This window comes from Aplysia californica, unplaced genomic scaffold, assembly GCF_000002075.1.
Source record: "Aplysia californica isolate F4 #8 unplaced genomic scaffold, AplCal3.0 scaffold00464, whole genome shotgun sequence".
Taxonomy (NCBI): Eukaryota; Metazoa; Mollusca; class Gastropoda; order Aplysiida; family Aplysiidae; genus Aplysia; species Aplysia californica.
Window position 1 is genome coordinate 164,464 of NW_004797734.1, and position 12,687 is coordinate 177,150.

At 36.5% G+C, this 12,687-nt stretch overlaps 1 protein-coding gene across 4 annotated transcripts in view; it reads left to right on the plus strand.

The window, feature by feature from the left end:
• The window catches only part of LOC101847133 (retinoblastoma-like protein 2), a 44,831-nt gene that overhangs the window by 2,654 nt on the left and 29,490 nt on the right, over window positions 1-12,687 (plus strand). The window contains exons 2-7 of one of the 4 annotated variants that reach the window (XM_013086406.2): window positions 4,331-4,464; window positions 6,445-6,657; window positions 8,005-8,061; window positions 9,807-9,871; window positions 10,208-10,333; window positions 10,994-11,154. In XM_013086406.2, the coding sequence (XP_012941860.1) occupies window positions 4,331-4,464; window positions 6,445-6,657; window positions 8,005-8,061; window positions 9,807-9,871; window positions 10,208-10,333; window positions 10,994-11,154 (756 nt within the window). The remainder of the gene's footprint in view (window positions 1-4,330; window positions 4,465-6,444; window positions 6,658-8,004; window positions 8,062-9,806; window positions 9,872-10,207; window positions 10,334-10,993; window positions 11,155-12,687) is intronic. The other 3 variants (XM_005105317.3, XM_013086407.2, XM_005105318.3) reach the window with 3 other exon arrangements.

Below are 12,687 nucleotides of genomic sequence, written 5' to 3' on the forward strand. Positions count from 1 at the left end.
GAAAAAAAGGCCTACTGAATTGTAAATGAGCAATTGCCAAAACGTGAGACTCTTGAGACTCAGTGGTGCAACATTTTAAAAAAACCCAATTTGACTCCCTTTTCTGTCAGTCACATATTGACATTTAGAGCTCATATTCCTAGAGTATCAGAGCAAGGAGATGTAGAGTTTTGGAGATATGGGTCTATTGGTTTGGCAACCACTGTATTTCTTGTATGTAACAGTGATGACAAAAACAGATTAGCAGCAAGGCAAATTCTGGACTTTAAATTCCATTTGTTTAGTAAACAAAAACTTTGTACACTATGAACTCCATTCATAATGGTAATATAAATGACAAGTTTGTAACAATGACGCAGTGCTCAGAACATGTCAACATTGTTATGTACGAGAAAGGACTCACATTGGACATTGTGATTGACAACACATCACAATAGAGAAAGGCTGTACAAATACAGTTATCAAAGCCTCAGTACCAGAAAAACACATGTGTAAAACAATTTTTAAACTAATATGAGGCAAAAGCACAAAGTCAATGGAGCTGACTTGTATACAGTGATGACAAACATGACTTGTACGTAACGATAATGGCACAATGTACAGGAAAAGACAAAGTCATGCCTCCAGAGAGAAATGCGCACTCTAAGAATAAAAAAAACCCCAGGAGAGGTTTCTTTTGCTTTGAAACAGATATCAGGTCTTATCAAAGACAGTGGACGATCACAATTATGTTGCTAATTATGACAAACAGTACTCGTACATAACGGTGATGACAAAACATACTGGGAAAAGGTAAAATCACGCCTACAAAGAACAAATTTGCACTATGAGATACTTAACACAGATCAATAAAGGCATATTTTGCTTCTAAATGAATCTTGCATGTATGAAATATATGTTGAAAACTTATTTTTTGATATTAGCAATGATGGCAAATATTACTTGTACATAACAATGATGACACAATGACACAATGTATTGGAAAAAGGCATATCATGCCAACAAAGAACAAATGTGTACTTTTGAGCCAGACAGATAAACAAGGACATGTTTGTTTATTTGTTTGAGTAAAGAGCACACATGATTTAAAAAATGTTTGCTCTTAGGACAATGTAATTTCTAGTACGTCAGTCAGTCTTGTACGGCTGCATGACGACACCCCAAACGTCATCACTAAGCACAAAAGCTAAATCTATAAGCACTGAAATGACCCATCTCTCGAAGTTTGTTCACACATCACACTCTTGTTCCAGGAATCCAATGTAAACCCCGCAATTTCACTAAAATATTCAATTGGGTAGCCTAAAAATACTCAAAACACTCCAGTAAGTCACATTCAACGTAAGATTCTTGTGCGTCACCGGACGCTAACGGCAATGACTACTTTCGTTTTTCTCTTTCCCCCGTTGCCTCCGCTGTTCTGGGGAAGCGGGTAAGGGGAAGTCACTCAAGAAAATAATTATATCCGGGCACTGTTGATGATCCGTTCAAAACAAAAGTAGGCTAAAATTCGGACTTCCGGTACGTCGCAAAGTGACGCCAATCACGGCGAATGTTAAACAGCTGCCGGAAATCGTAGATCTAGGAACCCGATGTTCCTTTCGCGCATCGGGGCTTTTGAAGTATTGAATAAACGACGAAAAGCAAAAAGATTAAACCAGCTACGGTGATTCTACTGAAAAATAATGGTGTTTTCTGAAACACCTGGTCCGTGACGACACGACTGACACACAAGTGATTCAAATTGTTCGTTTATTTACAAACAAATAAACCGATTTCTTGAGCAAGTTAACCTTTCTCGATGACAAATAGCATAGGATCAAAGAACACTTTTTAAAAAAAGCACCCAAAAATACTAAATTTTGGACATTCTTGGAAGTTTGCATTGGTGTGCTCAAAATGACAGTCCAGGAATCACTGAAATATGAACATTTTTGACAAAAAATTTACAAACTCAAGATTGTAAAGCTGACATGGGGTCTGAAACTGCTAATGCAGGTTCTACATCCTATATTTGACATGTGTATAAGTTTTGGAGGAATAAATACTAATGCATCACATTTTATGCACACTAATCTAATGTGAGATGTGTGTGTTTTTCCCTACGTTCTGGCAATGGCTCAAATACATTTTTAGTTTGCAGTACCTAAAGTATTTGTATTTGAGACGAAACAAGGTGCCTTAATGATAGTGCATGTATTTTAAACCTCAATAATTACTAATGAGACCTGTTTTCTAATCTTTATAGGGCCTGAGATAAGTACGGCTAGACTTCTCGGCTAGCTGTACGTCTAGACGGCTAGGCTAGCCATACTTAAGGACGGCTAGACAGTCAGGCTAGCTGTCCGTACTTATTATTGATGGCTGAATTGTAAATGAAATTTTTAGTTTGGAATGCCTAAAGTATATTTGTATTTCAGACAAAACCAAAGGGTGCCTTACTGACTTGCATGTATTTTAAACCTGAATAATTATTAGATCTAGATTTAATGAGACCTGTGTACTCAACAGGTTTGAGTAGATAGGGCAGTACGGCTAGCCACTTCGTTTAAATATTTGGTAGGCCTATCAATGTTTTATCAGTAGATCTAGATCTAACAAGGCAAGGGGGGCTTCAGTGACCACAGAACAAAAACATGGGGGGGTTCGGGGGGCGCCCCCCTTAATTTGACCATAATTTGATATTTTGCAATAGGCGTAAAGTTTGATAGGCTATCTCCCCACAGGCCTATCGCCACGCACATCAAAAAGTAATCGTTTAGAACCAGAAGTAATCGTTGGTGGAGTCAAAACGAGATCCCCCAAACGGGGCCGCAATTGTACACAGGAATGCTGAGACCCCCTGAAACCTCCCTAATGACTACAAAAGCATGTAAAAACACAAAAAATGGCAGGCTCTAGATCTATTTCTCTGAACGTTCGCGAAAATTACGTGAACTCTATTTCTCCGAACGGTTTCCGTTCTCAAGATATTTTGCTGTTTTGCGAATGGAGTGGCCCACGTGTGTGTGAGTGTGCGTGTATAAGTGTATGTGTGTGTTTGCGTGTGTATGTGCGTGCATGTGTGTGTGTGTTTGTGTGTGTGTGTGTGTGTGTGTGTAAGGTGTAAACGGGGATGGGGGAGGGATTTTATTATTTTTTAAAAGTCTTTGCTTTTTAGGGGTGACTAAATGCAAAATAAGGTTACTGCCAAAGTCGAGCAGGGCCCGTGTGCAAGTTGCGCACGTTAAAGATCCCTTGGTGGTCTAAAATCGATAAGAGTAGGCTTCGGCCGCCACCCGGGCAAAATTCAAAATTTCCTACCAACTGAAAATATTAGGTGTGTCCCGCGCGCTCATATGACCTATGCAGTTGCGAGCGCTGTAAAACACTTTACAAAAACAAAAACAAACAAAGTCGAGCAGTCCTGTTGTCTTTCAGTACCTTTTGAAGGCAATTTTTCAAACGAAGTTTAGTCCGGGAATGTTGCCCCAACCACAATTGAAGTATCTGAATATTCAGACATCTAAAAATCTCTAGCTCTAGAAATTGAATTCGATGCTTAAATGCGTCTTCCCAGTCCTCGCAGAATGGCAGAATGAAAGATGGCGCCGAAGTCTCGCAAATAACCAAAAAATCTCAAGAAGGGAAACTGTTCTGAGAAATAGAGATCAGGTTTATTTTCCGGAGCGTTCGGAGAAATGGTCACTTCGAAAAAATAACCCAAAAGAAGTGACTAATCTAGAACTAGATTCTAGATTTATTTCTCAGACAAACGCTCAGTGAAATAAACTTCCTCTCTATTTTTCCAAACGGTTTTCGTTCTCGATATTTTTTAGTTATTTATATGCAAAACTTTGGCGTCATCTTTCTTTCTGCCATTTGGCAAGGACTGGGAAGAAGCAATTTCTAGAGCTAGATTCTTGAGATTTTTAGATGTCTGAATTTTCAAATACTTCAATTGTGGTTGGGGGCAACATTCCCGGACTATATACTTCATTCTGTTGGTAATACAATTTTCATGTGCATATCGGGCTAAAATCTGGCTAGGTATGACGATATCTGGTCTTCTTCCTTCAGCCTTCAATTAAATAAATAATCTTTACCAGCTCATTTTCATTTTTTTTACTGATTCCTGTGCATTGTCCCTGCTCATGCTGAGCACTTTCTAGAGGTTTATTTAAAACAAAAATTATATACATGATATATATTATAATATGGTGTTTGTTGCAGTTTAAAAAAAGTAATTTTTAAAGTTTTTGTTGTTGTTGTAAAGAGTAAATAGTCATTTGATATAAATTGTAATTTTGGACTTTAATTCTATGTTTTTTGTGGGTTTTTTTGTGCAAAGGGAGACCAAATGCACTGGCTGGCTTGTGCGCTGTATGAGGCATGTCGGCGTACAAGTGTACCTACTGTTGGAAGAGGAACAGTAGAAGGAAATTGTGTCTCACTGACCCGTCTCCTTCGATCCTCAAAATTCAGGTGACTGACTTTGTACCTTTTCCCTTTCATTTTCAGGATTTTGCCAAGATTGGTTGATATTTTGCATAAAAATGTAAACTGTGTAAGTGTGTCCAGAATTGAAAGGCTTCCCAAAAACACAGAGCAGGTATAAAGTTTTGTAATGAAGACTTTTTCATTTGCCATTTGCACACTTGAAGACAGTCCGAAAGATATGTGAGGCAGCGTGGTAGAATCAGGCGCTCGTCAATTTTTGGGCATGTAGAGTTATTGGTATCATCTTAAAGCTTGTTCATTTGTCTTTATTCTGGTGAAAAAAATACAAGTCGAGATATTTGCAAATGAAGAGGTAAGATTAGTGAGAAAAGGGCCGCCAAAGATTAGTTATTTCCTTAGCTTAAGAGTCCGTGGTAACTGAAAATTTACATTTTTTTTGTGTCTTTAATCAAAATTTTTCAGAAAAATTCACACAGAAATGAGTGTCTAATGGGCATGAAAGGTGTTGAGCGAAAAAACAAAAATTCGATAAAAATTCACAAACCTTCGGAAAATGCAAGTTTCTTCATTTTGATTATTTTGACGAGAGCCTGATTCCACCACGCTGCCTCACACATGTCAAATTTTTGGTAAAATTTCCGGATGAAGCTGCTCTTAAAGAGATCAGGAGAAAAGTTGTGTAAGTTAAGGGCAGACATGGTATAAATCAAATACACTTTTGATTGGTTTTACGTTGTTATCTGAAATTAAAGTGTAATAAAATATGGAATTTTGTTTTTGCCTATTAAATGAAGCTGCTAGAGAAAAGAAATATAAATAATTCTTTCTTAAAAGTTATTGTAATACTTGACTCCTGTTCCATAATTTCCTAATCACAGGGTCTGGATTGTCAGCAGGGAGCCTGGTTTTAATGTAAACAAAAGTTTAGACCCGATATGCCATCAAACATAACTATTTCATACTGTATTATTTATTCCTTGTTAAAAATATTGCCTTATTTGTTTCAAATTTCGTCTCTTCTAAGAACACTTTTGTTGCAGGGGTGAGCTGTGGTTGATTAAAATTATATTCATTGAAAAAGTTAACTGACTGTTTACCATTCACTGAGTCTTTTGATAATTTCTTTGCAGATAAAAGTTCCTTTGTCATACATCTTAGATAGCAGCTTATTTTGCATATTACAACACTTTTGTGGCCTCATACACGAGCTGTGACTGAAGTTTTACTGCAAATCCCTTAAAATTAAATATCGTTTTGATACTCCAGGTTTTGCTTCTTACTTTATGTATGTCATGGTGTTAAAAATTATACTGTTCCATGACACATCAGGAACATCAGTATGGCATTGTGAAAGGGTTATATATAGAGAGAATTACTGTTAATCATCTTGAAATTTAGCAGCTTGTTCACTGCCTCTTTTAGCTGAAAATGACATGTTGTAATCTATGGTGGTTTTTATTTCGAAAATTTTTTTTTCTTGTTACGAAAACAAAAAGTAGAAACACATAGTATAGATCTAAATCTCCTTGCTTTTATATGTCCCCTCTCCAGTTTCCTGACCTTAAAGGCTGGTCAGTATTATTAAAAGGTTGTGTGGATTCCTCATAAAAGTGCATTAAAAGGACTTTTCTTTAAGGACTATGCTTTCTCCTAGTTGATGCAACTTCCGCCATTTTTAGTTAAGTTTTGTTTTCTTTTTTTAATTTTCAGAGTTAATTTTGTTTCAGTCATTAAAACATGGGAATGTTTCTAGTTTGCTGCATTTTGCCTTCTTAATTATCAGGGCAATCTGCTTTTTACTACTAAATTGGTAGCATATGGGTTCATGATAGGGGCCCAACCCCCTATAGGCGCCCAACACCCTATATATATATGGGTTCATGATAGGCGCCTGACCCCACCACCGTTCCAAATTCCACATTATCAAAATCATTTAGGTTCGTGTATGAGGCCATTGATTTCTGCCTTGTTGTCAGATGCTTTAATCAATACCTTAAACAGTAGTTCTGTCCACAGTCTCATTCAGTTTTTCAACAAGATGCGCAAGTGGTCTGACATGGCCAGTCTGCCCAAGTCATTCAGGGACAAGATTGACAAACTGGAAAGGAACTTTGCTGTGTCCACTGTAATTTTCAAGAAGTTTGAGCCCATCTTCTTAGATATTTTTGTGAATCCGTCACATGAATTACCAAGGCAGCACCGTGGGCGGAAACAAAGGTAAGGAAAAGAATGAAGGGCTTGAAATGAATTGCAGCAGTTCTCAAATACTTGTTCAATTCCAGGAAATTAAGATGATTAGATGACAAGGTCTCTTTATATCATATGTGCCACAACACAGTGGAAGCAGGCGCTCGTCAATTTAGGACATATTGAGTTACTGGTATAATCTTAAAGCCTGTTTATTTGTCTTGCTTTTTCGATGATGAAAAAAACCCAACAATCAGCTTCCATTTATCTTGAATAGAAGTCGAGATATTTGCAATTGAAGGGGTGGGGGTTGTCTGCTGTAAGATGAAAAAGGAGCAAGAAAATTGCTGCCAAAGTTAAGTAATTTTCGAGGCTGAAGTCACCTTGAGAACTGCAAATTAACATTGTTTGTGCCTTTCACGTTTTTCTTTAAAATCCATTCAGAATATATTTTTTAATAGATGTAAAAGGTGTTTAGCCAAAAAATAAGAATTCTGATAAAATTTGCCCAATGGGTGGAAATATGGTGGTTTTGTTGGTTTGATTTTTTTGACTAGCGCCTGATTTCACCACAATTCCATACATATTGAAAGGGAAATCACTTCTCAACCATAATTTTGATGTGTATGTTCTTTGCATTTGTGCTGCATGTCCTTGTGCTTGTAACAACACTGTGCTGTAAAACTGAATGGAACTCTTTTTGCCAGTAGTGAAATTTACTAATTCTTTGGGAAAGTACTTTTATTTTGCTGTGAAATGTTATGGAAAGTACTATGAAAGTATTTATTTTTGTGAACCATTTTTTTGCCTACACTATATGCATTTTGTTCAGAAAAAGGGTTCTAAAAAGTTTCTATTTCTCTTCAGAAAGTTTTTATCTTCTCCACTTGTCCGTCTGTCCCTCTCCTCTATTTTGGTAGAACAGAAAACATAGAGGTGTATTGCTGTGAGATGTCTCAACAAAGCGGGTTTGTTTTAATCCTCAGTTACTTTTCTTTTGGTATCAGGGATTTTTAGAGACTGACCCAGAGTTTCATTACGTTTGTAGTGATCAGTAATTTAATAGTTGATTGTTTTTCTTGTTGTCCTGGTTTAGAAGTAAAATGCATACTTCTTATAAAAGTATCGATAAGTAGATAGTTGAAAGTCATATGTTTCAAGTAGGGAGGTAGTTCTACTCGGTGGCTGGTTCAACATTTATTTTCCTAGTTTTATATTCTAGCTGTCCTATTTTCACCAAGTGCAATGTGGTCATGATTTCCTGGCTATATATTTCTTTTTTTTTTTTCATGCAGGGTCTGGAGAAGCAATGTCCCTTTTCTGTTCTTTATATGCATTCATAAATCCATTGAAACTTTGAACTTAATCCACCAACAGATCAGTTCACATGAAAAACAGAAAATGGACAAAAAATGGATTGCAGCTAGTTGAAGGGTACAAAAGTCTTTTTGCTTTCTTGTGTTTTGCTATTTTTGTATGTCGTGTTATAGTCCTTTTTACGAACTAGTAATGGTTTCAGTGTTGTCTTGACTAATTTCTTTGTTTTCATAAAGAATTTAGGAGCAATTTGAATAAGGAAACAGCAAATTATAGTTGTTTGCTTCTAATAGTAGAAGGGACAATTATATATATAATATATTATGTAAGTATTTCAGTGTGTGGTGCATTCAAGTACAATAGTCACAAAAGTTTACAGAGTTGAAGTTTAGTTTCACAATTTATCTTGATAATTTCAGAGGATAGAAACAATTTTTCAAATGAAAAACCTTTTTCTTTTAAATGGGGACAATATACTCACACTTGACAGTTTTGATGCCTTGAGCATATTTCTGTATGGCTTTTCTGTCCTGTTAATTTTGATGTTTGAGAGAGTAGAGACTTATATTGCTTTTTTTTTTTTAGTGCAAACATATCCAAAAACGTATGACCGAAAGATAGATGATGGGGTTTAAGGCTGGAGGGAAAGCTAAGAAAAGAATATCATTGCTGTCCGACTGTATGATTGTTATGCAAAGTGAAAAGAAAACTTATTTGTTTTTCATTGTTATAAAATATATACCACAATTGGTTTGAACATTTTTTTGGTCTTCTTTTAACTTATAGTATCACTAATTGTACCGGTCACATGGTTAGTCGGACACCAATGATGTTTTCTGTGTTGTCCATTTTCTAAACGTGCACTAGATGCTTGTGTTGTGATCACTGACAAAATCTTACTTAGATTATTATTCATGATTCATGAAGTCGGGGCAAACGACATGAAGAAAAAATAGTTATATCTCAAGTAGAGGTTATGTTGTAGATGCTAGTGCTTATTATGTTAATTTAAAAAAACAGAGAATAGATATATGTGGCAATCAGTATAAGGGAGCAATTATGTAGAATTTTTATTTGCAGTTAATTAGAAATGTTGGAATCATTTTAATTTGATAAGAACAAAAAAGGATTCAATCACCTGTGGAAGAGTGTAAAAATGTATAAGAAAGTCTTGATTGAGAAAGTTTAGCTGAAAAAATTGTTACTGTATACTTGGTTCTGGTATTTTGTGTGTGCGGTTTTTGTGAACTGGTCTGCTGAGTTGTGTTGGGTGCAGGTTGTCTATGGTCTTTCCTTTCAATTTAATTTCTTAAGTCTTGCTCCCCAATGAAGCAGAACTTTCCAATCTAAAGTGAAGCCTATCAGTCCAATCAAGTGTTACGAAAGTTGTGATGATAATAATGCTGCTTAAACAGCATTTAGGTACTGTCCTCTGTTGACAAAATTAAATACTGTTAAACATAATTACTGTACTAATTACTAATTGCTAATTGGCTGGTTTCAACATGCTCGGGGTGAACTGGGATAATTTTCCCTTAATTTTAAGTTGTTGTTTCTGAGCTTGTTGTCTTACCAATTAGTCTTTAACAGCTTTGAAGCACAAAGATGTGATTGTATTATTTACTGATTTTTTAATCAATCTATTGTACAGAACAGATGCTCTATTTTTGTGTGATTATCACATGATGTTGTAAGTGCTCCGTAAACAAAGTAATGTGTTTGACAGTGACAATGGCTTTCGTAATGCATTTTCTTGTAAAGAGCACTATGTCCAATCTTTTTGTGCTCATGTTTTTTTTTTTGACTGTTCTGTAGCTTTCTGCTAATTCCACTGAGGAAACTTTTTCTCTTCTTTTTAACAGGAGATACCCTTGTACTTCCAATGAGGTGTTTAACTTTGCATGGACCATGTTTGTTCAAGTGAAAGGTAAGCTGCCTTATTTTGTTGTTGATTTTATTTCCTGTTTGAGGCATTTATGCATCAAGGGTTCTCTTACTCGCAATTTATTATCTTATTGTTTATTATTTAATCCTCTACTGAGCGGACTTGACCAGGAGCAGTAAACCGTGAGTTTTTGTCAGTTCTGTTCGGGAACTATTGTGTAAATTGAGGCTGTTCTTGTATAAGACTTACGTATATATCATTATTCAATTATGATTCGTAGTACTTTACTTTGACTAAGATGAAGCCCCCAAATTTTTTGAAATTTTATTCGTCTTGACAGTGAGCCTAAAATTCTGGATTTGTTTTATGCATCTCTAGGTAATTTTCCAGCCATCAGTGATGACTTGGTTAACTCGTACCACTTGCTGCTGTGTTGCATTGATTGGATCTTCGCTAATGCTGTTCTGGGTGCAAGGAAGGATCTGCTTAATCCTGACTTTGAAGGTTTGAGAAATGTTTGTTCTGCATTATGTTTCAAAGCTGTAAAAAAAAATTATTCCAAGTAAATAACAGGGCAGTGCTAGTATGGGGATCTACTTTCCTCTCAAGGCATATTGGTCTTCGTAATATGACAAATCACGATAGACTGCCAAATTCAGTAAACTACTCTTTGTTGTCTTTGAAAAGATGTTGATAGAAACCTGCCTATTTATAAATGCCAGATGCCACCCGAGGGTAAATGAAATTTCCAACAGGATAACAAAGATGTAGTAATTAGCAAAAGTTTTACGTTTGCCTTTGTGACTTGAATGTTGGTTGTAAATTGTAGCTCTTGTTTATCGGTGCAGAACTATCATTGACCCCCAATTGCTGGAAGGACCCTGTCACATAGAGGCGAAAGTGCACTTAGGTATAAGTATGTACTGGCCTACACAACTTCCTGATGGCTTCTACTCCGCAGACGAGATTAGTTGAATAAGGGTACACTGCATTTTAAACAAGAAGAGAAAAATGGATTTGTGATTCGTTTCTGTATCCTTATGGGCTTGCGGTAGATTTTATTCATTTGTGTTTGACACGTTCTTATTTCTCTAGTCTATGCGTCTACAGTGTGAACCTAACTTCATTTAGTCACGTAACTGATTGTGGCCCTTACTCGCCCAGGTTTGCCAGAGGATTTCCATGCCGCCACATGGCGACCAGGTGCGTCTGCCCCGTGCATCGTGCAGTTTTTGTGTGAGCGTCATGACGGGCTTGTTGTTGAAGCCAAGACCATCAAAGAACATTGGTGGAAGCCGCATGTGCGCAGGCTTTTTGAGAAGAAGGTTGGTGGAGTGTTAATGCACCAAAAGAATGTGGGGTATGAAAGTGTGTTTTTTAAGGTAGTATATACTAGCATTTTAGGAAGTTGAAATGAATACATTTATTACTTCCAAATTTTTTAAAAAGGCAATAGAAAAGAAAAAAATAAAACTTCTAAGTACTAATACAATAGTTGACAAATAGAAAAATTTATGGGCATCTTCCTATAAGGAGTGCTTAACCTATGGGGAAGTAAAAAATGGAATTGGGTGGTTGGCGGGTGCTTTGGTGTGGTTTGCTCCTTTTTTCCTATTGGACGTCTGTCACCCTGACCTCTCCTTCTTATTTATGTTTGTTACTCTCTTGTAACACCTCTAATCTTCGGCACTTATATGACCGTATTGTGTTGCAAGTGCCGTAAGACTCTTACTAAAACTTTAAAAAAATGAAGTCAGGTAAATCATTTGAGCCCTTTGAAGACTTACAAAGTAAATGTATGTGTTTTATGCCGTTTCAACCATGTCCATGTGACGGAGCCAAGAGGATTGAAAGCTTTGAAAACTTCACAAATCGACCCGTATTCAAGGTGTGCCCTTGAAGACCTGATTGCTGTGAAGTACTGCAAATAAAATTGGCATGGGCGCATCTCTTGATCCAGAAGGGCACAGCGCAGGAAGGGAGAAAGGGAGGCAGGTGAAGAATGAGATTGGAGGACTACTTTCTAGAATGTTCGGCCCTAAACCTGAGAGATGTTCGAAGAGAGTTCGAAGGAAGGGAAATAGAGCTGGTTGCTAACACATCTGTGGTGTCCTCATGGTCAGTGATTGACTTTGGTATACATGAAGTGGAAAGGTTGAAAGAAAGTTTCCTCTACTCATTGTATTGTATGTTGAATAAGGGTTGCTGTGAGGTGATATTTTAAAAGAAAAGAGATTAAAAAAGAAACAAAATGCCTTCTTTAACTGATTCCGTCCATGATTTTTTCAGGCTCTGGACAGAATTATTTTCCCATGTTCAGTTTTAGACCTGGGGTGCATCTATTTAATGCATTACTGTGAAGCTCTAACTCACTCAAATAGGTATTGTCATATACCAAACTGATGGGAATAAATAGAGGAATGTGTTTATATCAATAACAATGACATATAATCTGTTTGTACTGCATTTTCCTTCAGACAAAAACGAATGAGAAAAAAAAATTGTGCAACAGCTCTTTGAAAATTTCAACTTACCGCATTTTCTCAGCTCTACAAGTCCTTATAATCCATAGGAATCAACACAACATTGTAGCGATATCACCCTAGCACACATTTATGCAAGAATTTCACATATTTAGTTGAATATTTTTCTTTGAAGGGCCTTTTTATTATACCAGGCCCCGTGTTGTTTACCCTTAGATCTAGCCAACAAAACAACGATTTTTGCAAGAATTTCGCGGAGTTTCGATCGATATTGGCGCTCAGAGATTGAGGTCAGGTTTGTTTACAAGTTCTACTTCCTTTCGACAACTTAAAAAGTCGGAACTATGTTAAAAAGTGAACATTTGTTTCGGATTT